Raw genomic sequence first — 18,349 nt, 5'->3', positions numbered from 1 at the left:
AGCGGTGTCTGTCCAGGTGTCCCCCTGCAGTGTCCGTGGTTCAGTCCTACCGCCGAGTTTCCCTCACGGGCGGGCGAGACCAACGCCTCCTCCCGGGGGGGGGGGGGGGGGGGGCTGCACGCGCCGTTCCCGCCAAAATGGGGGTGGGACGGAGTCGGCAGGCCACGCCCCCCTGTGAGGGGTGGCCCCAGCTCCGGGCGGTGATTTCAGCCTTTAGCCACGCCTCTGGGCGGGGACTCAGACCACTAGTCACGCCTCTGTGTGGGGATTTCTGCTCTTGTCCCCGCCCCTGGGCGTGGACTTCGGCATTTAGCCCCGCCTCTGAGCGGGAAAGGCAGACTTCCGGCGTGCGGCGGAAGGGGCGGAGCCTCGCGCCATGCCTTCCGCCCGCGCAGGGGGGCGGCTGCTCTTCGCGGGAGTCCCGCGCCGACACCGGGTGCGCTCGGGGCCCCCCCACCCCTCCCGGGACCCTGCCCCCTCCCCCCGCCTGCCTCTCCCCACCGGCACCCGAGGGGACGCAGCCGCCCCGACCCCATGTTGACCCCACGTTAACCTGTGACCGCCCCCCCAGGTCTCCGGGCCGGACCCCTCCGAGCGCCTCCGGCTGTTCCAGCGGCTGCGGGCGGCGCAGGAGCGGCGGGACGGGGATGGGGCCGGGGACTCCCGCCCCACCCCGGGCACCCCCATCCAGATCGCTCTGCCCGGGGGGCGCCGCCTGCCCGGCCGGGCCCTACAGACCACCCCGCTCCAGGTGGCCACGCAGCTGGGGTACGGTGGGCCCCCTCCACGGGATCCCCACGCTGTCCCTATGCTCCCCACGGGGTCCCCAGGGTCCTCACAGTGTCCCCATGGGGTCCACAGCATCCCTGCAGGGTCCCCACGCAGTCCTTATGGGGTCCCCAGAGTCTTCACAGTGTCCCCATTGTCCCTGTGGGGTCCCCATTGTCTTCACAGTGTTCCCACAAGGAGCCCAGCATCCCCACAGACTCCCAACACTGTCCCAGTGGTCACTATAGAGTCCCCAGTGTCCCTGCAGCGTCCCCACAAGGTCTGCAGGGTGCCCACGGTGTCCCCACAAGGTCCCCAGCATTCCCACGGCGTCCCCACACTGTTCCTATGCTCCCCACAGGGCCCCCACGGTGTCCCCGGGTCCCTACAGCCCCCCATGGTCCCCACCATGCCCTCTCGGTGTCCCTGCAGGGGTGACCTTGCGGAGGCAGCTCTGGTGGCCCGGGTGAACGGGACCCTTCAGGACCTCGACCGGCCCCTGGAGCGCGACACCGACCTGGAGCTCCTCGACTTCTCGACGCCAGAGGGTCGAGCGGTGAGTCCCGCGGGACACGGGGGGCCGGACCCACGCCCTGCTCCCCTCGTGGCGCAACCCCACCATGTCCCCCCCTCCCTGTCACCCCCCCCCAGGCTTTCTGGCGGTCGGGCGCTTGCGTCCTGGGCGCGGTGGCCGAGCAGTTTTACGGGGCCACCCTCTGCAGCGCCCAGGCCACCGAGGACGGCTTCTTCTGCGACGTCCACATGGGAGAGAGGTAAGGAGGGAGCTGGGGGTGGGACAGACACACGTGTCCTCCGTGGAGCGCGGTGTCCCCAGCCCGTCCCCACGCCCCCAGGGCAGTGCAACGCGGCGAGCTGCCGGCGCTGGAGGACGCTTGCGCGGCTTTCGCCTGTGCCGGGCACCGCTTTGAGCGCCTCGAGGCCACCCGCCAGCAGCTGCTCGAGCTTTTCAAGGTGAGACCCCCACAGCGTGTCACCTCCCCGAGCCGGGAGGGGACGAGGGAGCCCGGTGTGGGGACATGGGGACCCTCCTGGTTGGGGTTACTGACCAGGGTGATGCTAATGAGGACCAGTGTCACCCCTGTTGGTGTCACCCATGTCACCCACCTCGCTGTGTCCCCCCGCCAGCACAACAGCTTCCAGCTGCAGCGGATCGAGGAGGAGGTGACGTCACCTACGGCCACCGTCTATAGGTGAGGGCAGGGGGCTCTGGGGAGGGGGCACATCTGGGCAGAGACAGGGCCATGAGGGCCCCGCGTCCGTCCCCGCGTCCATCTGTCCGTCCCCGCAGGTGCGGCCCGCTGCTCCAGCTCTGCCACGGCCCCTTCCTCCGGCACACGGGGCTGATCGGAGCCCTTCACGTCCTGACGGTAAGTTTAGGTGGGGGGCAGGGGGGCGGCGGGGATGGGGACCCAGACATCCGGGCCCCACTGATTTCCCCGCCCTGCCCCACACCCCGGCAGAGCTCAGCAGCGTTTTGGCAAGGGGCCGGGGGCCGCCAGTCGCTGCAGCGCGTCACCGCCGTCGCCTTCCCCAGCGCCCAGGATTTGGCCGATTGGCAGCAGGCGCAGGACGAAGCCGCCCTGCGGGATCACCGCCGCATCGGTCGGGTAAGCCCCGCGCAGGGAAGGGGGGAGGGAGTGGACACTACTTGGGGGCCGCAGTGACCCCCCAATAACGCCTGACCCCCCAACCACCACCACAGGAGCAGGAGCTTTTCTTTTTCCACAAACTCAGCCCTGGCAGCTGCTTCTTCCTGCCCCGCGGCGCCCACATCTACAACACACTCGTCGATTTTATCAGGGTACGGCCCCCACAGCCCCCACTGACGTCCCCCACAGCCCCCCCAGTGTCCCTGGGGGTGTCACTGTCACCTCCACCGGCGGCTGGGGGAAGAAAACAGGGCCTGTCTTTGCCCTTTGCCTCGTCCCCACTGCACCCCGTCGCACCCTGCTGTGCCCTGTCCTCACAGCTCCCCGTCCCTCCTGTGCTCTGGAGCACCCATATGTGCTCCAGGGATGGGTGCCGTGGGGCTGGGCTGACGTCCCTGTCCCCGTCCCCGCAGAGTGAGTACCAGGCGAGGGGCTTCCACGAGGTGGTGACCCCCAACGTGTTCAGCCCGCAGCTCTGGGAGCTCTCAGGGCACTGGCAGCACTACAGCACCCACATGTTCTCCTTCACCGCCGGCACCGAGACCCTCTCCCTCAAACCCATGAACTGCCCGGCCCATTGGTGAGTGGGGAGGTGGGGGGGGGGCCGGGGGACACACGGTGGGGGGGCTGGCGTTGCATCTGACCGTCCGTCTGTCCGCCCGCAGCCTGATGTTCGCCCACCGGCCGCGGTCGTGGCGAGAGCTGCCGTTACGCCTGGCCGATTTCGGGGTGCTGCATCGCAACGAACCCCCCGGCACCTTGACGGGGCTGACGCGGGTCCGGCGCTTCCAGCAGGACGACGCTCATATCTTCTGCACGCTGGAGCAGGCGAGCGTCCCCTCCTGTCCCCTCTCCGTGTCCCCCCACGCCGCGTCACCCCCCTGCTGACACCTTGTCCCCAGCTGGAGGGTGAGATCGACGCCTGCCTGGATTTCATGCGGACGGTCTACGCCGTCCTGGGCTTCTCCTTCCGCCTGGCCCTGGCCACGCGTCCCCCTGGATTCCTCGGAGACCCCGAAACCTGGGACCGCGCCGAGGAGGTGGGACGGGGACGGGAGCGCGGCACCGTCCCCAGCGTCATGTCCCCGCTTTGCCGCTCCGTCCCCTGCGACGTGCCCCACGCATCACCTCCCGCCTGGCCCCGCATCGCGTCCCGTGCTGCCTGTCCCAGCTTTGTCCCCGTGTCCCCTGCGCCGCGTCCCAGCCCGGCCACGATGTCCCCAGCGACGTGGCCTCGCCGCCGCCGCGTCCCAGCTCTGCTGCCGCGTCCCCCCGCGTCCCGTCCCCTCCCCGCCACATCCCCCTGGCCCTTTCATCCCCTCCCAGCTCTGCCGTGGCGTGTCCCCGCGTTGTCCCCCGCGTGTCACCCCCGGGCTGTGCCATCGCACCCCTTGCGTTACGTCCCACGTGTCGCGCCCGTGCGCTGTATCCGTGCGTCGTGTCCCCTGTGCTGTGTCCCCACGTTGCGTCTGCACTTTGTCACCTCTGTCCTGTCCCCTCATCCCGTCCCCTGCGTCGCCCCCCCCCCCTTCCACCGACACCCGCCGCATCTGTCCCTGCAGCAGCTGGAGCGGAGCCTCCGCACCTTCGGGCAGCCCTGGGAGCTGAGCCCGGGCGACGGTGCCTTCTACGGCCCCAAGGTGAGAGATTTCGGGGGCGGGGGGGTCTCCAAAGGCAAACCGGGACCCTTCAGGACCCCCCACCCCAAATTATTCCCGATAGATCGATATCCGGATCCGGGATGCTCTGGGGCGGCAGCATCAATGCGGCACCATCCAGCTGGATTTCCAGATGCCGGAGAGATTCGGGCTGGAGTATGCCAGGTATGGGGGGGGTGAGAACTGGGGCTTTGGGAGGGGGTTAGACATTGGGCTGGGGGGTTCCCCTGACCCCTGGTGTCCCCCCCACAGCGCGACAGCGGGGACGGCACGGCCGGTGCTGATCCACCGGGCAGTGCTGGGCTCCGTCGAGCGCATGGTGGCCGTGCTGGCCGAGAGCTGCGGCGGACGGTGGTAAGGCGGGGGGTGTCCCCGAAGGCAAACGGGGACCCTTTGGGGACACGGTCCCACCCCACCCACCCCCCACAATAAATCTCTCTCACCTTGGGGCTGTAAAAGGGACACCCCCAAAGTCCCTGGGTCACCCCTGTCCCTTTTGACACCCCCAGGCCGCTCTGGCTGTCCCCGCTGCAGGCGATGGTCATCCCGCAGGCGCCCGAAGTCGAGGATTACGCCCGGGAGGTGAGTGAGTCCCGCTCTGTGTCCCCTCTCATGTCCGTCCGTGTGGTCCCCCCCCCATTTCCCTGTGTCCCCCCACATGTCCCCCATCCCCCTGTGTCATCCGTGGGGCAGGTACAGGCCGTGCTGCGGGGGGGCGGCGTGGTGGCCGACCTGGATGGCGACACGGGGGCCACCCTGGCCAGGAAGATCCGCCGGGCCCAGCTCGCCCACTACAACTTCCAGCTGGGTAAGATTTGGGGGGGACACACGGACACGGACCCCTGGGACCCCCCCCCCACCCACTTCCCTGGGACCAGCTGTACTGTCAGCAACACCCAGCCACCCCCCACTGGAAACTGGGAGCTGCTGGGGGGCACTGGGAACCCCCCGGGCTCTTTCCAGGACCCCCTGGGATCCCTCCTGAGCCCCCTCCTCGGGACCCCACCCTGAGATCCTGAGACCCCTCCTTGGTACCCCCCTGGGATCCCCTGGGATCTTCTGGGACCCCCTCAGGACTCCTCTGAGCCCCCCTGCAGACCCCCAAGAGGACACTCTGGCCCCCCCCCTCCTTGGGACCCCCCTGGGACCCCCGTGGGACCCCCCCTGGGTGACGGGTACAGGTGAAGGCTGTGGGATGGGGCGGGGGCAGTGGGTGCACGTGTGGGTGGGTGCGCCCAGCATGGGGTAGGGGGGTGCCTGTGCAGGGGAGGGGGGACACGGGGGCAGGGAGGACAAGGGCCCCCCACCCACCCGTGTCTGCCCCCCCCCCCCCCCGCCGCAGTGGTGGGCCGGCGGGAGCGGGAGCGCGGCACCGTCAGCGTCCGCACCCGGGACAACCGGCAGCTGGGGGAGCGCGACCTGCGCTGGGTGCTGCGGCGGCTGCGGGAGCTGCGGGACGCCCGCGTCCCCGACGCCGAGGAGCGCTTCTGACCCACCCCGCGGCGTGCCCCCCACTCCCTATCCTCCCCCCCCCCATGTGTGTCCCCCCCCACCCCGACTCCAACACCCATTAAAGTGCTGGGAAACAGCGTCGGGCTGCGGCAGGAGCTGAGACCAGGGCAACTCAGTGCATCTCCCGGCCCTCTCACTGCTGGGAGCACCTCGAGGTGTCCTGGGGGGCGCTGCAGGATGTCTGGGGGGGTGCGTGTGTCCCCCCACGCCAGGCACCGAGGGTCCTCGTGCCCCCCCTCTGAGCCCACGCGCCTGGGTCCCGTGTCCCCCCCCCCCCCCCCGCTGTGGGTGGCAGGGTTGGGGGGAGGGGGTGGGGGTGTTGCGCAAACCTGTGTCACGTCCCCACCGGTGTTGGGCAATCGCGGGGGGGGGGGATGGGGGGGGGACGGGGATTTTTTTCCTCCCCCCACCACCCCAGGCATGTGCCCAAAAACTTGGGCTCTGCCCGGGGCACGATGCAGGCGTGCCAGGGAGGGGGAGGGGACCCCCCCAGCCCAGGCCCTGGGGCAAAGGGAGGTGACCAAGGCCGTGACAGCCTCCTGCTACCGCTGTCCCACACCTGGGGGGGGTCCTCCAGTGCGGTGTGGAGACAGGAGCTGAGCCTCCCCCCGCGGGGGGGGTCCTCCATGGGTGGCCCCCACCATCCCCCCTCTGGTCCCCGCCAGTACGGGCGGGGGGGGTGTGTGACTCACCGGGTGGGGCAAGCCCCAAAACGGGGCAAAAACCACAAAGATTTGGCTGCTTCCCTCTGCTCTGACGCAGGGGTCCTGGGGGGGGGGGGCTGGGGACACCGGGGGGGGCACAGGGCCACTGGGAGAGGGGGAAGACACGACACAGGACCCCCGCAGTGTCCCTGACACACACACACGCACCCCCAGGCCTCGTTGGGGCTGTGGGGGTTGGGGTCAGGACCATGACCCCGTTTGGGGATGCAGGACGCAGCCCAGCACCCGCAGCCCCCCCCCCCCCACCCCCCAGTCCCGTCTGTCCCCCCCCCCCGGCCCAACCACAACGTCAGGCCGTGACTCAGCCCCGCAGGATACGGCCCCGCGTCCGCCCCGGCCCTTCATAAAGCGGCGGAGCCGGCAGCAGCCCCACAGCGCCCGACGCCATGGCCGCCCTCGGCCTCCTCCTCCTCCTCCTCGGCGCCGCTGGTGAGTCCCGCGGCCCTGACCCATGGCAGGGTCCCCCCTGCGTGGCTGGGTGCCCTCCCTGACACCTGGGTCCCCCTCCCCGGACACCTGGGTCCCCCTCCTGAACACCTGGGTGCCCTCCCCGGACACCTGGGTCCCCCTCCCCGACACCTGGGTGCCCTCCCTGGACATCTGGGTCCCCCTCCCCGACACCTGGGTGCCCTCCCCGGACACCTGGGTCCCCCTCCCCGACACTTGGGTGCCCTCCCCGGACATCTGGGTCCCCCTCCCCGACACCTGGGTGCCCTCCCCGGACACCTGGGTCCCCCTCCCCGACACCTGGGTCCCCCTCCCCGACACCTGGGTGCCCTCCCCGGACACCTGGGTCCCCCTCCCCGGCACCTGGGTGCCCTCCCCGGACACCTGGGTCCCCCTCCCCGACACCTGAGTGCCCTCCCCGGACACCTGGGTCCCCCTCCCCGGACACCTGGGTCCCCCTCCCTGACACCTGGGTGCCCTCCCCGGACACCTGGGTCCCCCTCCCCGACACCTGGGTGCCCTCCCCGGACATCTGGGTCCCCCTCCCCGACACCTGGGTGCCCTCCCTGGATACCTGGGTCCCCACCTGTATGCCCTGGGTCCCCTCTGTGGGTAACTGAGTCCCCTCCCCAGACCTGGGTCCCTGTCCGTGTATCTGGGTCCCCTCCCAGACACCTGGGTCCCTGCCCACACATTTGAGCCACCCCCCTGGACACAAGGGTCCCTTCCCAAATGCCTGGGACCCTTCTCGGACACCTGGGTCCTCTCCTCAAATGCCTGGGTCCCCTCCTGGACACCTGGGTCCCAGCCGGGGCACCTGGGTCCCTGCCCACACATCTGGGGCCACCTCCCTAGACACCTGGGTCCCCTTCCCGGATGCCTGGGTCCCCACCCAAATGCCTGGGTTCCCTTTCCTGGACTCCTGGGTCTCTGCCCACACATTTGGGCTCCCTGCCCGGCCACCTGGGTCCCCACCCGCATGCCGCAGGTCCCCTCCCCGGCCACCTGGGTGCCTGCCCACACACCTGGGTCCCCTCCCCGGACATTTGGATCCCCTCCCTGCGTGCCTGGGTCTCCACCCCATTGTGGGACTCTAAACCCATGGGATCGGGGGGTACCCCCTTACCCCCCCCGCAGTGTGGGGACGGGTGGGGGGACCCCCACTGACCCGCTGTCCCTTCATGTGCCCCCCCCACACCGCGGTGACAGTGGTGGCACCGGAGCCCATGGTACAGGAGAGGCTGGTCCTGCAGCACCCCCACATGGAGCAGTGTGAGGGCAGGGATGGGGGGACACCCCGGGATGGGGGGTGGGGGGGAACCCGGGGCTGGGGCTGGGGGCACATGGGGCCAGCCAAGGTTGGGGATGGGGGGACGTGGGGGGGGGACACCCCGGGATGGGGGGACAGGGGGAGGAACCCAGGGATGGGGCTGGGGGGACATGGGGAGGTGGGAATGGAGGGGGAGGAACATGGGGACAGCCAGGGTTGGGGAGGGGGGGACAGGGGGAGGGGGGGATAGGGGGACAGCCAGGGTTGGAGATGGGGCACACCATGATGGGGGAGACGGACAGAGGGACAGGGAAGGAATAGGCATGTGGGGACACACGTGGGGACACCCCCCCCCCCTTTTCAGTGCTGCAGGAGGAGCTGCCCCCCCCCTCGCTCCCCGACATCCTGGCGGGGGGCGCCGCCCCTGTCCCCCGCCGCGTCCCCACCGTCTGGGCCAACACCCTGGACGGTTTCCCCCCCGCCTGGCCCGAGGCCGCCGCCGTCTCCCGCCACTGCCGCCACCCCCCGCCACCCCCCCCGGCCCCCCAGCTGCCCCCCAACGCCTTCGCCCACCTGCGCCGGCAAGCGGCCGCGCTCGACACCTTCCGGCCCCGCCTCGACACCTGCTGCCGCCACCGCGCCCCGCTGCCCTGCGCCCGCCACGCCGTGAGTCCCGGGGGGGGGGGGGTCGGACGGGGACGCCGGGGTGGGGTGGGGGGGGGTGACACGGAGAGAGGAGGGGGTCTGACCCCGCTGTCCTGCAGTGGAAGGATGTGCTGGATAACTTCTGCACCGACGAATTCGGGGTGAAGACGCGGCAGTTCCACTGCTGCCACCAGCACGGCGCGGCGCGCCGCCGCTGCTTCACCCAGGACCCCGACGGCGCCGAGGCCGCCGCCGCCGTCATGGTGGCCTGGGAGCCCACCGGCAAGGCACCCTTCCCCCCCGGCGAGCCCACCGCCGCCAACATGGAGAACATCTGCGGGTTGCGGGAGCTGCGGCTCGGCCCTCCCGGCCCCGCCGATCCCCGCGGCCGGCTGCACCTGCGCCTGGAGCGCGACTACGGCCGCTGCTGCCGCAACGGGAGCCTCGCCTGCGCCCACAGCGCCGTGAGTGCTGGGGGACGGGTGCCGGGGGGGGGACCCAGGCGTCTGGGTGCTGGGGGGGGGACCCAGGTGTTTGTTTAGGGGGGACCCAGGTGTTTGTTTTGGGGGGGACCCAGGTGTCTGGGGGGGGAATAGGACCCAGGTGTTCGGGAGGGACTCAGGTGTCCAGGAGGGACCACACACACACACCCCCCCATGACACCCCATCAGGGAGGGGATCCGGGGGTCTATGCCCCCCCCCCCCCCCGCCATCGCAGATGGGACACAGGCATCCAAGCCCCCACCCTGTGATCCCCGCACATCAGGGAGGGGACCCAGGTGTTTGGGCGGGGGGGGACCCAGGCACCCGGAGCCTGGGGGGGACCCCAGATGTCCGGGGAGGGACCCAGGTATCCAGGAAGGGATCCAGGTATCCAGGAAGGGATCCAGGCATTTAGGAATCTGGGAGGGACCCGGGCATCCGGGGAGGGGACACAGGTGTCCCGGGGAGGACCTGGGTGCTGGGGGGGGGGGCCACCCAGGTGTGTGGGTGCCCTGACCCACCCACCCCCACCCCCACAGTGGCAGAAGGGGCTGGAGCGGTTCTGCCGGGAGGAGGCGGCGGTGAAGACGAGGCAGCACCGGTGCTGCCAGCGCGGGGCGGGTCGCGCCCGCGTCCGCTGCTTCGCCGCCATGGCCCCCCACCCTGCCTACGACCGGGAGCTGCACAACGTCAGCCTGGCGCTGCCCGGCCCGGCGCTGCTGCGCACCCTCTGCGGGCCCACCCGCCTGCTCACTGACAGGTGGGTGCCCCCCCACACCCCCCATGGGTATCCCCAACCCCCCCCCCAGGGGAGGGGTCTGCCCCCTGAACGGCTGCAGGCGGTACTGCAGGGGGGACCCAGGAGTGCAGGTGGGTGCCCCCCACTTCCAGGAGTCTGGGACCCTCCTGTGATCACCCCACCCCCAATCTCAGAGGGGACCCAGAGGTCCGGTCCTCCCCTGTAACCCAGCCCCCCACCCATCAGGGAGGGGACCCAGGGTCCAGGAACCCCCATCTCAGAGGGGACCCAGGCATCTGAGCCCCCCACCCAGCCCATGATCCCCCCCCCTACTCAGCAGGGAAGGGGACCCAGGTGTCTGGGACCCCCCTCCCACCCCACGACACCCCATCACAGAGGGGACCCAGGGGTCCAGGACCACTCCTCCTCCATTTCAGAGGGGACCCAGCCATCCAAGCCCCCCATGACACCCCCACTGCCCCCATCAGAAAGGGAACCCAGGGGTTTGGGACCCCCCACACCCCCCCCCAAGAGGTAACACACCCCCACCCCACCCCCCCGTGTCTGTGTCCCGCAGGCGGCCGGTGCCGGAGCTGCTGGGGGCCATGACGGCCGCGTGCTGCCCGCTGCCCCCCGAGGAGCAAAGCACCTGTGCCCAGGAGCAGGTGGGTGCTGGGGGTGGGGGGGGGGGGTGTCCAGGGGCTCTGGGGGATCCCCACAGCCACCCTGACTCCCCCCCCCCCCCCATTTGTCCGCAGCTGTCCCAGGGCATCGTCACCCTCTGCGCCACCCCGCAGGACGCCTGGCGCGACCCCCAGGGGTGCTGCTCGCGGGGGGACCCCGAGCGGCGCCACTGCTTCGACACGGCGTACCTCGGCCAGGTGCCCCTGGGGGCCGCCGTGGCCCCCCCGCCCCTCGGCCACGATGAGTGACCCCCCCCACCCCCTCCAGACCCCCCCCCTCGTGCCGAGGGAGGCAATAAAGGTGCTGTGGCGTCATCTCCGACAGGCTCAGTGTCGTCGTCCCCCCCCCCGTGCCTCAGTTTCCCCACAGAGCCCCATTCCCTGCACACCCCCCCCACCGCGAGCTCCGGGGTGTGTCGGGGTGTGGGGCTGGGGTTTGGGGTGTTGGTGGTGGCGGGGTGTGTCAGGGCCCAGGTGTGACACGGTGCGGTTGTATATCAGGGTGCACACCCCCCCCCACCCCATCACCACAGGGATCCTGGGGGGGGCCCCAGGATTTGGGGGGGCAAGTGGGCATGTCATTTCCCCCCTTCCCCCCCCTCGAGGTGGCCCTATGCTCCCCACAGGCTCTCCCCGTGTCCCCCCATTCCCCCACAGCGTCCCGCTGCCCCCTTGATCACAAGTGGGGAAATTGGGGGGGCAGGGGCAGCTGGGTGGGGGGGCTGCCCTGGTCTTACAGCTGCACCCCTCTTTTTTGCACCAGTTCTGACCCCTCCTTTTACCCCCCCCCCTTTTTGCATGCCAAATTTGCACCCCCATATTTCTGGCCCCCCCCAGTTTCACACATTTTCTACACACAGTCCCTGAGGGGTCCCTGGGGGGGCGCGGGGTGGTTCAGAGGCCCTGGCACAGGATGCTGGTCTGAGGGGGTGTTTGGGGGTCCAGGGGTGTATCGGGGGGGGGGTGGGGGTGGGGGTCCTAAGGGTTCCAGGGTGTTCTGTGAAGGTGTTTGGGGGTCCCAGGGGGCTATTCGGGGAGTTCCCATGGGGGTGTTTGGGAATCCCTTGGAGGTCCCGGGGTGGGTATTTGGGGGTCCCTGGGGGGGTCCAGGGGGGTGTTGGGAGGTCCCGGGGGTTATATGGGGGGCTCCCAGCAGACCACCCCCCACTCCTCCTCCAACCCGAGTCCATCCTTCCCTGCATCCACCTGCCCCTGGCTGCTCCAGCCACCTACTGCCCACCCTTCCCAGAGCTGGCGTCCATCCGTCCATCCTTCCCCAGAGCTGCCCACCCCCAGGCTGTCTCTCCGCCTGTCAGTCACGCATCGTGGAAGGGTATGGGTTGAGAGGAACCCTCCAGGACCACCCGGTCCCGCCCCTGCCCCAGACAGGGAGTTTCCCCCAGCCCAGGTTGCTCAGAGCCCTCGTGGCAGAGGTTTTCTAGCCCTCAGGTCAGTTTTGGGGCCTCCAGTCCCGCTCCAGCGGGTGTCTGTCTGTCCCGAGGCCCCCAGCACTGAGCCCTGCGGGGGTCTCACCAGAGCAGGGGCAGAGAGGCAGAATCCCCTCCCTCACCCTGCTGGGGGTGCAGCCCAGGGGACAGTTGGCTTTTCAGCTCCCGGCTCCTGGCCAGCTTTTCACCCACCAGACCGCCCCCAGGCCTTCTCCTGCCCCCCAAACCCACCCCTCCCCAGCCCGCGCTGGTTTGGGTGGGGGGCTGCCCCCACTCCACCAGCCCATCCCCATCCCTCTGGACGGCATCCCGTCCCTCAGCCGCAGCAACTAAAACCTCCGTGTACATAGAGTAGCACAGAATTTGAGGCATTCCCGTTTTTCATGTTAAAAATCCCCGGGGTTTTCTTGTTTCATCATCGTTTCCTGCCCTCTCGCAGGCCAAAGAGCAGCTCCTCACGGAGCCCCCCTGCTGTGAGGCCAGGCTGGGAGGTTGGGGCTGTTCAGCCTGGCGACGAGGAGGCTGCAGGGAGACCTTATTGCAGCCTTTCAGTGCTTAAAATGCTTATAAGAAAGATGGGGTCAGGCTTTTTAGCGGGGCCTGTAGCGATAGGACTGGGGTGGTGGTTTTAAGCTAAGAGGGGAGAGTCAGGCTAGATAAAAGCAAGGAATTCTGTACGCCGAGGGTGGCGACTCCGGCACCGGCTGCCCCGAGAGGTGGTCGATGCCCCGTCCCCGGGGACACCCGAGGCCAGGCTGGACGGGGCTCTGAGCGACCTGGTCTAGTTAAAGATGTCCCTGCTCGTGGCACTGGGCTGGAGTAGACGGTCTTTGAACGTCCCACCCCCAACCCAAAACCTCCCGTGATGCTCTAAAATACCTGATCCAACAGTAGCGGCAAAACCCCGGTCACAAGATTCAAATTCACCCCGACTTATTGCTCCTGCCACAGTGGAATGGGCGAATGGAGCAGGGGAACGTTCCCTTGTCCCCGTTCCGCCCCTCCAAAGGGCGTTAAACACCCTTAACGTGGGCAGTTAAGGGGTTCTTTTTGCTTCGAAGCGATCGCAAACAGGAAGCTCCCCGGGCGCAGCGCTTACCCTCTCCTTCGCAATTCGGCTCAGTGAAGTGGGAATCCCTCAACACAGCGGATTCTGCTCTTCGCGCGTCCACGGCTGGCGTGTTCCTCAGTAAGCGAGAGAAGAGGTTTAGAGTTCAGTAATTAACATTTACAGACAGCAGAAACGCGTACTTTTTCCCTTTGTAAGCTCTAAGGCCAGTCAGGCACGTCTGCTTTTCACATTTCCGCGCTTCGGAACGCGAAATTGTGTCATTCTAGAATAGACTGGCCATGACAGCGACCGCTTCCCTCGAGGTGTCATCCCTTCGGTTCGGAGCCGATCGAACCTCGGCCAGAGGAAAGGGGTGACGAGAAAGGAAACTCTAGCGACTCTAGTATCGCTAGCTGAAGGTAGCTACTGGGAATACTCAGCTATTTGGAGCAGCCTCCCTCTATTTCCCTCCTTATTATGTTATTTCCAGGATACTCCTCCCCTCCTGCAGGTTCCCAGCATGAAACAGGACTCGGCCGCGGCTCTGAGTGCAGGGGAGTAAATCCCTACGCGCTGAGAACGCGACGTTACAGTGGCAAGAGACGGTTTTGTTTCTGGCCTGAATAAAAGGAAGCGTTTTGTTTGTCTCAAAGGTTAATACCTGTCAACTTCCACCACTTAAATCAAAAAAAACCATCAGAACTGCTGCCAAACCACCCTTCTCTCACAGCAAACAATGAGAGCATTAAAAGCAAACTGATTTGTGTGTATTTTATCCAAAATTTATTGACAGCAAGACGGGTGAGGCTACGGGGACAGCGTGACAGTCACATTTGCGGTGGTCCTTCCGCGGGCGCCTGCCCACGCACTCGGGTCAGGCCTGGACGCGCAGCTCTGCGGCGGCAGCCCCTGCTCTCGTGCTCTGCGCGAGTAGTCCCATCCATCCCTCGCTCCCTTCGCTTAGTGCTGCTTTCGTCTGAAGGAGCAGCCTAAGGAAGGGAGAAAAAAAAAAAAAAAAACACACGGAGCGGTCAGAAAGGCCGCAGCCTCTTTAAATCCCGTCTGTAGGAGGATTTGCTTGTCTCACCAACCCAAATTCAGCACTTTTTGACTTGTTTTAAAGAGGGAAAAAACCACCCTGGTTCTGAAAGCACCTGTAACTGCGTGGCTTTTCTAAATTTTCAGCCCAGAGGAGCCATGTCTCCACAAGCCTGGAGAAGAGGAGGCTGAGGGGAGACCTTATCGCTCTGTGCAACTGCCTGAGAGGGGCTGGAGTGAGGGGGGGGCTGGTCTCTGCTCCCAAGTCACCAGTGACAGGTGAGAGGAAACGGCCTCAAGCTGCGTCAGGGGAGGTTTAGGTTGGATATTAGGGAAAATACCTGGATATGGGGTTGTCTGGATTGGATATTAGGAACATTGGGTATTAGGAAAAAGAATGCTCAGGCACTGGAACAGGCTGCCCAGAAACGTGGGGGAGTCACCATCTCTAGGGGTGTTCAAAAACCGTGTAGATGTGGCACTTGGGGGCATGCTTTAGGAGGGCTGGGGGTGTTGGGCTGACAGCTGGACTTGAGGATCTTAGAGGTCTTTTCCAACCTCAATCATTCTATGATTCTGAGCTGCCTCGGGTGCCAAGACCGCTCTGGGAGCTCCCTGAGGAGGCTGCCCCCGACCCTGCTACCCACCTTCTGTCAGCCTCGCCTTTCCCCCCGTGGGTTGGCACAGCACGGTCGAACAACCCACGCACAAAACGACGGTCTGAGCGTGGCTAAACACCGTAGTGATCTTGTAGCAACCTGGCGGGGAACAAAAGGCGAGCTCTGAGGGGCGCGGGAGGGACAGCGGCACCGCGTTGCCCACCCCCCGGGTCCGCCCGCCCGCCCTACCCGGGCATTTGACGTCCATAAAGTAGGAGTTGGGGCTTTGCACCAGCCGCTTCTTCTTGTGCTTCCTCTTCTCCTCCTCGGGGGAAGGGTGCAGCAAGTCCTTCGCCAGCTGCGGGGACAAGCCCGGTTAGCGATCGGTGTGTCCCCCCCCTCAGCCCGCCCGCCGCCATCTTGGGGCCCCCGCCGTGGAGATGGCGGCAGTCAGGGCCCACCCCGCCAGGCCGCCCCCCGGGCCCTGCCACCTCCCTCCCACCCTCCCGCCCTCCCCCCCGCCGTGCGGCGGTGCCCGGCCCCGCCCAGCCCCTCCCGGGTGTCGCTGCCCGGCGCCCGGTGCCCGGTCCCGCACTCACGGGCATGTTGGCGTGGTGGCAGCCGCGACCGAAAAGGGACGCGGCCGGAAGCGGGAGCCGCTATATCCGCTACGGGGGTTCCCCCGCACGGGCGGAAGTGAGGAAATGTCGCGGCCGGGCGGCCATGTTGGGAAAGTCGCGGGTAGGGAAAAGCGGAGCGGCCATCTTGGGAAGGTCAGACTGGGTGCCGCCATCTTGGGAAGGTCGCTCCGTGTGACGCCATCTTGGGAGGGGCGCCTAAGGAGAGGGGTCGGAGTCGTGACGTTGGCCGATCCCCCTGCGGTGACGTAACGGGGGGTGGTGGTGACGTCATGGCGGCGGGGCAGGGCTCCGGGAGAGTCCCCGCCCGGGGGGTGGGCGGTCCGGGCTCGGGGCCGGGGCCGGGTCCCGGTGGCGGAGGCGGCGGCGGGCGGGGGCCATGGCCAAGGCCTACGACCACCTCTTCAAGCTGCTGCTGATCGGGGACAGTGGCGTGGGCAAGACCTGCCTCATCATCCGCTTCGCCGAGGACAACTTCACCAGCACCTACATCTCCACCATTGGTGTGTGAGCGGCACCCCACGGGGACCCCCCACCCCAGGGGACCCCCCACCCCAGGGACCCCCCACCCCAGGGACCCCCCACCCTGCAGACCCCCATCCCAGGGACCTCCCTACCCCAATGCTGGGGACTCACCAGGGCTGCTGGCCCCGGTGTCTCCCCTCCTGTCTCCTCCCCACCGTGCACCCCGAGGCGGCCGGACAACAGCCAGGTCCCTGCCCGCACCCCAGCTACGATGGGACAGCAGGGACCCCACTGGGAGCCCCACTGGGAACCCCACCAGCAACAAACACAGCTGCACCACGCTCTGTGCCTCGTCCCGGCCGGTGAACAGAGGGTCTGAGCCATTTCTAGGGGCTGCATGGCCAGGGAAGCTGGCACGGTGCTGGTGGTGCTGGACGAGACCCGACACTGCCCTGCAGCCACCACCGAGCGGGACCCTGGTGTCCGCTGCCCCGTCCTCCTCCTCCTCCTCTGAGTTTCCACCGCGCTGGTAAAGCCATTTCCTGAGGCTGGAGCAGCCGCCCCGGCACAGCCCATGCCATAAACTCTGGTGCAGACATGCCGGCTGCCAGCTGCTGGCTGGGCTGGGGTCCCTGCTGTGCCCCACCATCGTCCCCCTGGCCTGGGGGCTGCCCCCCAGCCCATCCAGCCCTTCCTCCTCCTCCTCCTCGGCCCCTGAAATGGGGCGTCCAGCATGTCCTGAAATGGGGCTGAGCAGGGAGGGGGGTGCAGGGAAGTGGGAGTTTGGGGGGGGGGGGAAACATCGGCCAGCTTTTGTGGGGGGGGGGGGATCCGGCAGCTCCGTCCATCTCTTCCCCCCTTTCCCCCCCTGCTGAGGGCAGCATCGCAGGCAGCCGTGCGGGGTGATGCCATCCGGCAGGAATGCTGTATCCGGCACAGGCTCGGGTACGCCGGTGACCCTCTCCCAGTCGCTGCAGCCAGTGTCAGGCCTGGACTTTGCCCCCCCACCCCATTTTTCACGATGCCAGATGGTTACTGGGAATTTAAGAGGCTGGGACTGGGAGTGGAGCTGTTTACAGCAGCTCCTTGCCCTGCTCCGGCATCCCCTCCCAGTGCCGGCGCAGCCCCAGCGTCACCAGCCTCTCTCTCTCTTTTTCCATCCCAGGGATTGACTTCAAAATCCGGACGGTGGACATCGATGGGAAGAAGATCAAGCTGCAGGTCTGGTAAGTGTGGGGGGCTGTTGTATGGAATTGGGGAACCCCCCCCCCGTCTTCCTGCCGAGCCCCCCCTCCTCTGCCTCTCCCACAGGGACACGGCGGGACAAGAGCGCTTCAAAACCATCACAACAGCCTATTACCGCGGAGCTGTGGTACGGAATGGGGGTGCCAGCAGCCCCCAAAAGGGCTGGGGCAGCTCGGGGGGGGACACACCGTCCCCATTTAGGGGTTAGACCACCCCCCCAAACCTGGGGCGGCAGGTCCCGGCCCCACTGACTGCACCATGCTGGCAGGGCATCATCCTGGTGTACGACATCACCGATGAGAAATCATTCGAAAATATCCAGAACTGGATGAAAAGCATCAAGGAGGTGGGTGCACACTGGGGTTGGGGTGACATTGCGGGGGGGGGGTCTGGTGTGAGGGGTCCTGCCCATCCTCTCCTGCCTGCAGAATGCCTCCGCTGGGGTCGAGCGTCTCCTCATCGGCAACAAGTGTGACATGGAGAGCAAGCGGAAAGTGCAGCGGGATGAGGCTGAGAAGGTAAATGGGGGGTACCCTGGGGCTGGGGGGGGGCCCTCCTCTGGCACCTGGCTCAAAGCGGGGGTCCCCTTGTCCCGCAGCTGGCGAAGGAGCACGGGATCCGCTTCTTCGAGACCAGTGCCAAGTCCAGTGTGAATGTGGAGGAGGTGAGAGGGAGCCCCAAATGCGGGGGGGGGGGGGGGGGCGCGGGGCTGCGGACCCCACAATGGGAACAGCATGGGGCGGGGGGTTACCCCATCCCCGGGGGGGGTCTCCGGGTGCTGCCCCTGCTCACTGTCCCCTCTCCCCAGGCCTTCAGCACGCTGGCACGAGACATCCTGCAGAAAAACTCCCGGAAAGCGGTGAGTGGGGCCTGGGGGGGCCTGTCGGGCGAGGGACACCCCCCCCCCTCCTCAGGTCCGACCACCCTGCTGACCCCCTCCCCTCCCTCCTGCAGGCCCCCAGCAGCAGCAGGCCCCTCCTGGAGCCCGGCCCCCCCCGGAAGGCCGGGGGTAAATGCTCCCTGGCATAGGACCACCGACCACCCCCCCCGCCGCCGCCGCTCCCCCCGCCTGCCCGGGGCAGCGCGGGCGCCTCTCCGGGGCGGGGGGCCGGGGGAGGCTGGGGGGCCGGGGGAGAGGGCTGACCCCCCTCTCCCGATCTGCACCTCGTGCCATAAAGCCCACTTTGTGCCTTGTCCCGGCTCCGGTGTCTCTGTTGGGGATGCGGGAGGGGGCGGGCAACGGGGACGGGAAGGCGGGGGAACGG

At 67.8% G+C, this 18,349-nt stretch overlaps 4 protein-coding genes across 6 annotated transcripts; 3 read left to right on the top strand and 1 right to left on the bottom strand.

Moving 5' to 3' along the window:
• Nucleotides 1-335: 335 nt before the first annotated feature.
• TARS2 (threonyl-tRNA synthetase 2, mitochondrial) lies at nt 336-5,728 on the top strand. Of its 2 annotated transcripts, XM_075074972.1 has the most exons (18): nt 336-436; nt 572-768; nt 1,201-1,324; nt 1,420-1,541; nt 1,623-1,740; nt 1,915-1,979; nt 2,078-2,156; nt 2,250-2,396; nt 2,492-2,590; nt 2,852-3,018; nt 3,104-3,266; nt 3,341-3,478; nt 4,001-4,078; nt 4,161-4,261; nt 4,349-4,450; nt 4,606-4,678; nt 4,790-4,904; nt 5,439-5,728. In XM_075074972.1, the coding sequence occupies exons 1-18, from the start codon at nt 377-379 to the stop codon at nt 5,585-5,587; spliced, it is 2,097 nt and encodes a 698-aa protein (XP_074931073.1). In that variant the 5' UTR covers nt 336-376; the 3' UTR covers nt 5,588-5,728. The 2 variants fall into 2 exon arrangements, with proteins under 2 accessions (XP_074931073.1, XP_074931075.1); XM_075074974.1 differs by lacking the exon at nt 4,349-4,450.
• Nucleotides 5,729-6,322: 594 nt separating this feature from the next.
• On the top strand, nt 6,323-10,920 carry ECM1 (extracellular matrix protein 1). The gene is made up of 7 exons (XM_075074975.1): nt 6,323-6,762; nt 7,990-8,052; nt 8,415-8,716; nt 8,815-9,159; nt 9,718-9,938; nt 10,495-10,582; nt 10,676-10,920. Exons 1-7 carry the CDS (start codon nt 6,720-6,722, stop codon nt 10,847-10,849), a joined length of 1,236 nt encoding a protein of 411 aa, XP_074931076.1. The 5' UTR covers nt 6,323-6,719; the 3' UTR covers nt 10,850-10,920.
• A 2,939-nt stretch (nt 10,921-13,859) lies between these two features.
• On the bottom strand, nt 13,860-15,467 carry RPS27 (ribosomal protein S27). The gene is made up of 4 exons (XM_075075494.1): nt 15,336-15,467; nt 14,986-15,094; nt 14,785-14,895; nt 13,860-14,088 (listed from the first exon to the last, which is right to left on the bottom strand). The coding sequence occupies exons 1-4, from the start codon at nt 15,339-15,341 to the stop codon at nt 14,060-14,062; spliced, it is 255 nt and encodes an 84-aa protein (XP_074931595.1). The 5' UTR covers nt 15,342-15,467; the 3' UTR covers nt 13,860-14,059.
• A 210-nt stretch (nt 15,468-15,677) lies between these two features.
• On the top strand, nt 15,678-18,278 carry RAB13 (RAB13, member RAS oncogene family). Of its 2 annotated transcripts, XM_075075491.1 has the most exons (9): nt 15,737-15,877; nt 16,721-16,784; nt 17,005-17,065; nt 17,151-17,211; nt 17,353-17,430; nt 17,513-17,602; nt 17,683-17,748; nt 17,893-17,943; nt 18,039-18,278. In XM_075075491.1, the coding sequence occupies exons 2-9, from the start codon at nt 16,745-16,747 to the stop codon at nt 18,111-18,113; spliced, it is 522 nt and encodes a 173-aa protein (XP_074931592.1). In that variant the 5' UTR covers nt 15,737-15,877; nt 16,721-16,744; the 3' UTR covers nt 18,114-18,278. The 2 variants fall into 2 exon arrangements, with proteins under 2 accessions (XP_074931591.1, XP_074931592.1); XM_075075490.1 differs by lacking the exon at nt 16,721-16,784 and having other exon boundaries at nt 15,678-15,877.
• Nucleotides 18,279-18,349: the final 71 nt, after the last annotated feature.

This window comes from Phalacrocorax aristotelis, chromosome 25, assembly GCF_949628215.1.
Source record: "Phalacrocorax aristotelis chromosome 25, bGulAri2.1, whole genome shotgun sequence".
NCBI lineage: Eukaryota > Metazoa > Chordata > Aves > Suliformes > Phalacrocoracidae > Phalacrocorax > Phalacrocorax aristotelis.
This window is presented reverse-complemented; position numbering and strand designations above follow the sequence as displayed.

Excerpts from the sequence above, each read along its gene's own strand:
- TARS2 (XM_075074972.1), top strand. The coding sequence starts at position 377 with ATGCCTTCCGCCCGCGCAGGGGGGCGGCTGCTCTTCGCGGGAGTCCCG. Across the intron at positions 3,267-3,340 it reads TCTTCTGCACGCTGGAGCAG|CTGGAGGGTGAGATCGACGC; the intron begins GCGAGCGTCCCC and ends CCTTGTCCCCAG. Across the intron at positions 4,079-4,160 it reads GTGCCTTCTACGGCCCCAAG|ATCGATATCCGGATCCGGGA; the intron begins GTGAGAGATTTC and ends TATTCCCGATAG.
- ECM1 (XM_075074975.1), top strand. The coding sequence starts at position 6,720 with ATGGCCGCCCTCGGCCTCCTCCTCCTCCTCCTCGGCGCCGCTG. Across the intron at positions 6,763-7,989 it reads CCTCCTCCTCGGCGCCGCTG|TGGTGGCACCGGAGCCCATG; the intron begins GTGAGTCCCGCG and ends CCGCGGTGACAG. Across the intron at positions 10,583-10,675 it reads GCACCTGTGCCCAGGAGCAG|CTGTCCCAGGGCATCGTCAC; the intron begins GTGGGTGCTGGG and ends ATTTGTCCGCAG.
- RPS27 (XM_075075494.1), bottom strand. Across the intron at positions 14,896-14,985 it reads TATGGACGTCAAATGCCCGG|GTTGCTACAAGATCACTACG; the intron begins GTAGGGCGGGCG and ends GTTCCCCGCCAG. Across the intron at positions 14,089-14,784 it reads AAAGGCGAGGCTGACAGAAG|GCTGCTCCTTCAGACGAAAG; the intron begins GTGGGTAGCAGG and ends TCCCTTCCTTAG.
- RAB13 (XM_075075490.1), top strand. The coding sequence starts at position 15,754 with ATGGCCAAGGCCTACGACCACCTCTTCAAGCTGCTGCTGATCGGGGAC. Across the intron at positions 15,878-17,004 it reads CACCTACATCTCCACCATTG|GGATTGACTTCAAAATCCGG; the intron begins GTGTGTGAGCGG and ends TTTCCATCCCAG. Across the intron at positions 17,212-17,352 it reads CCTATTACCGCGGAGCTGTG|GGCATCATCCTGGTGTACGA; the intron begins GTACGGAATGGG and ends CCATGCTGGCAG.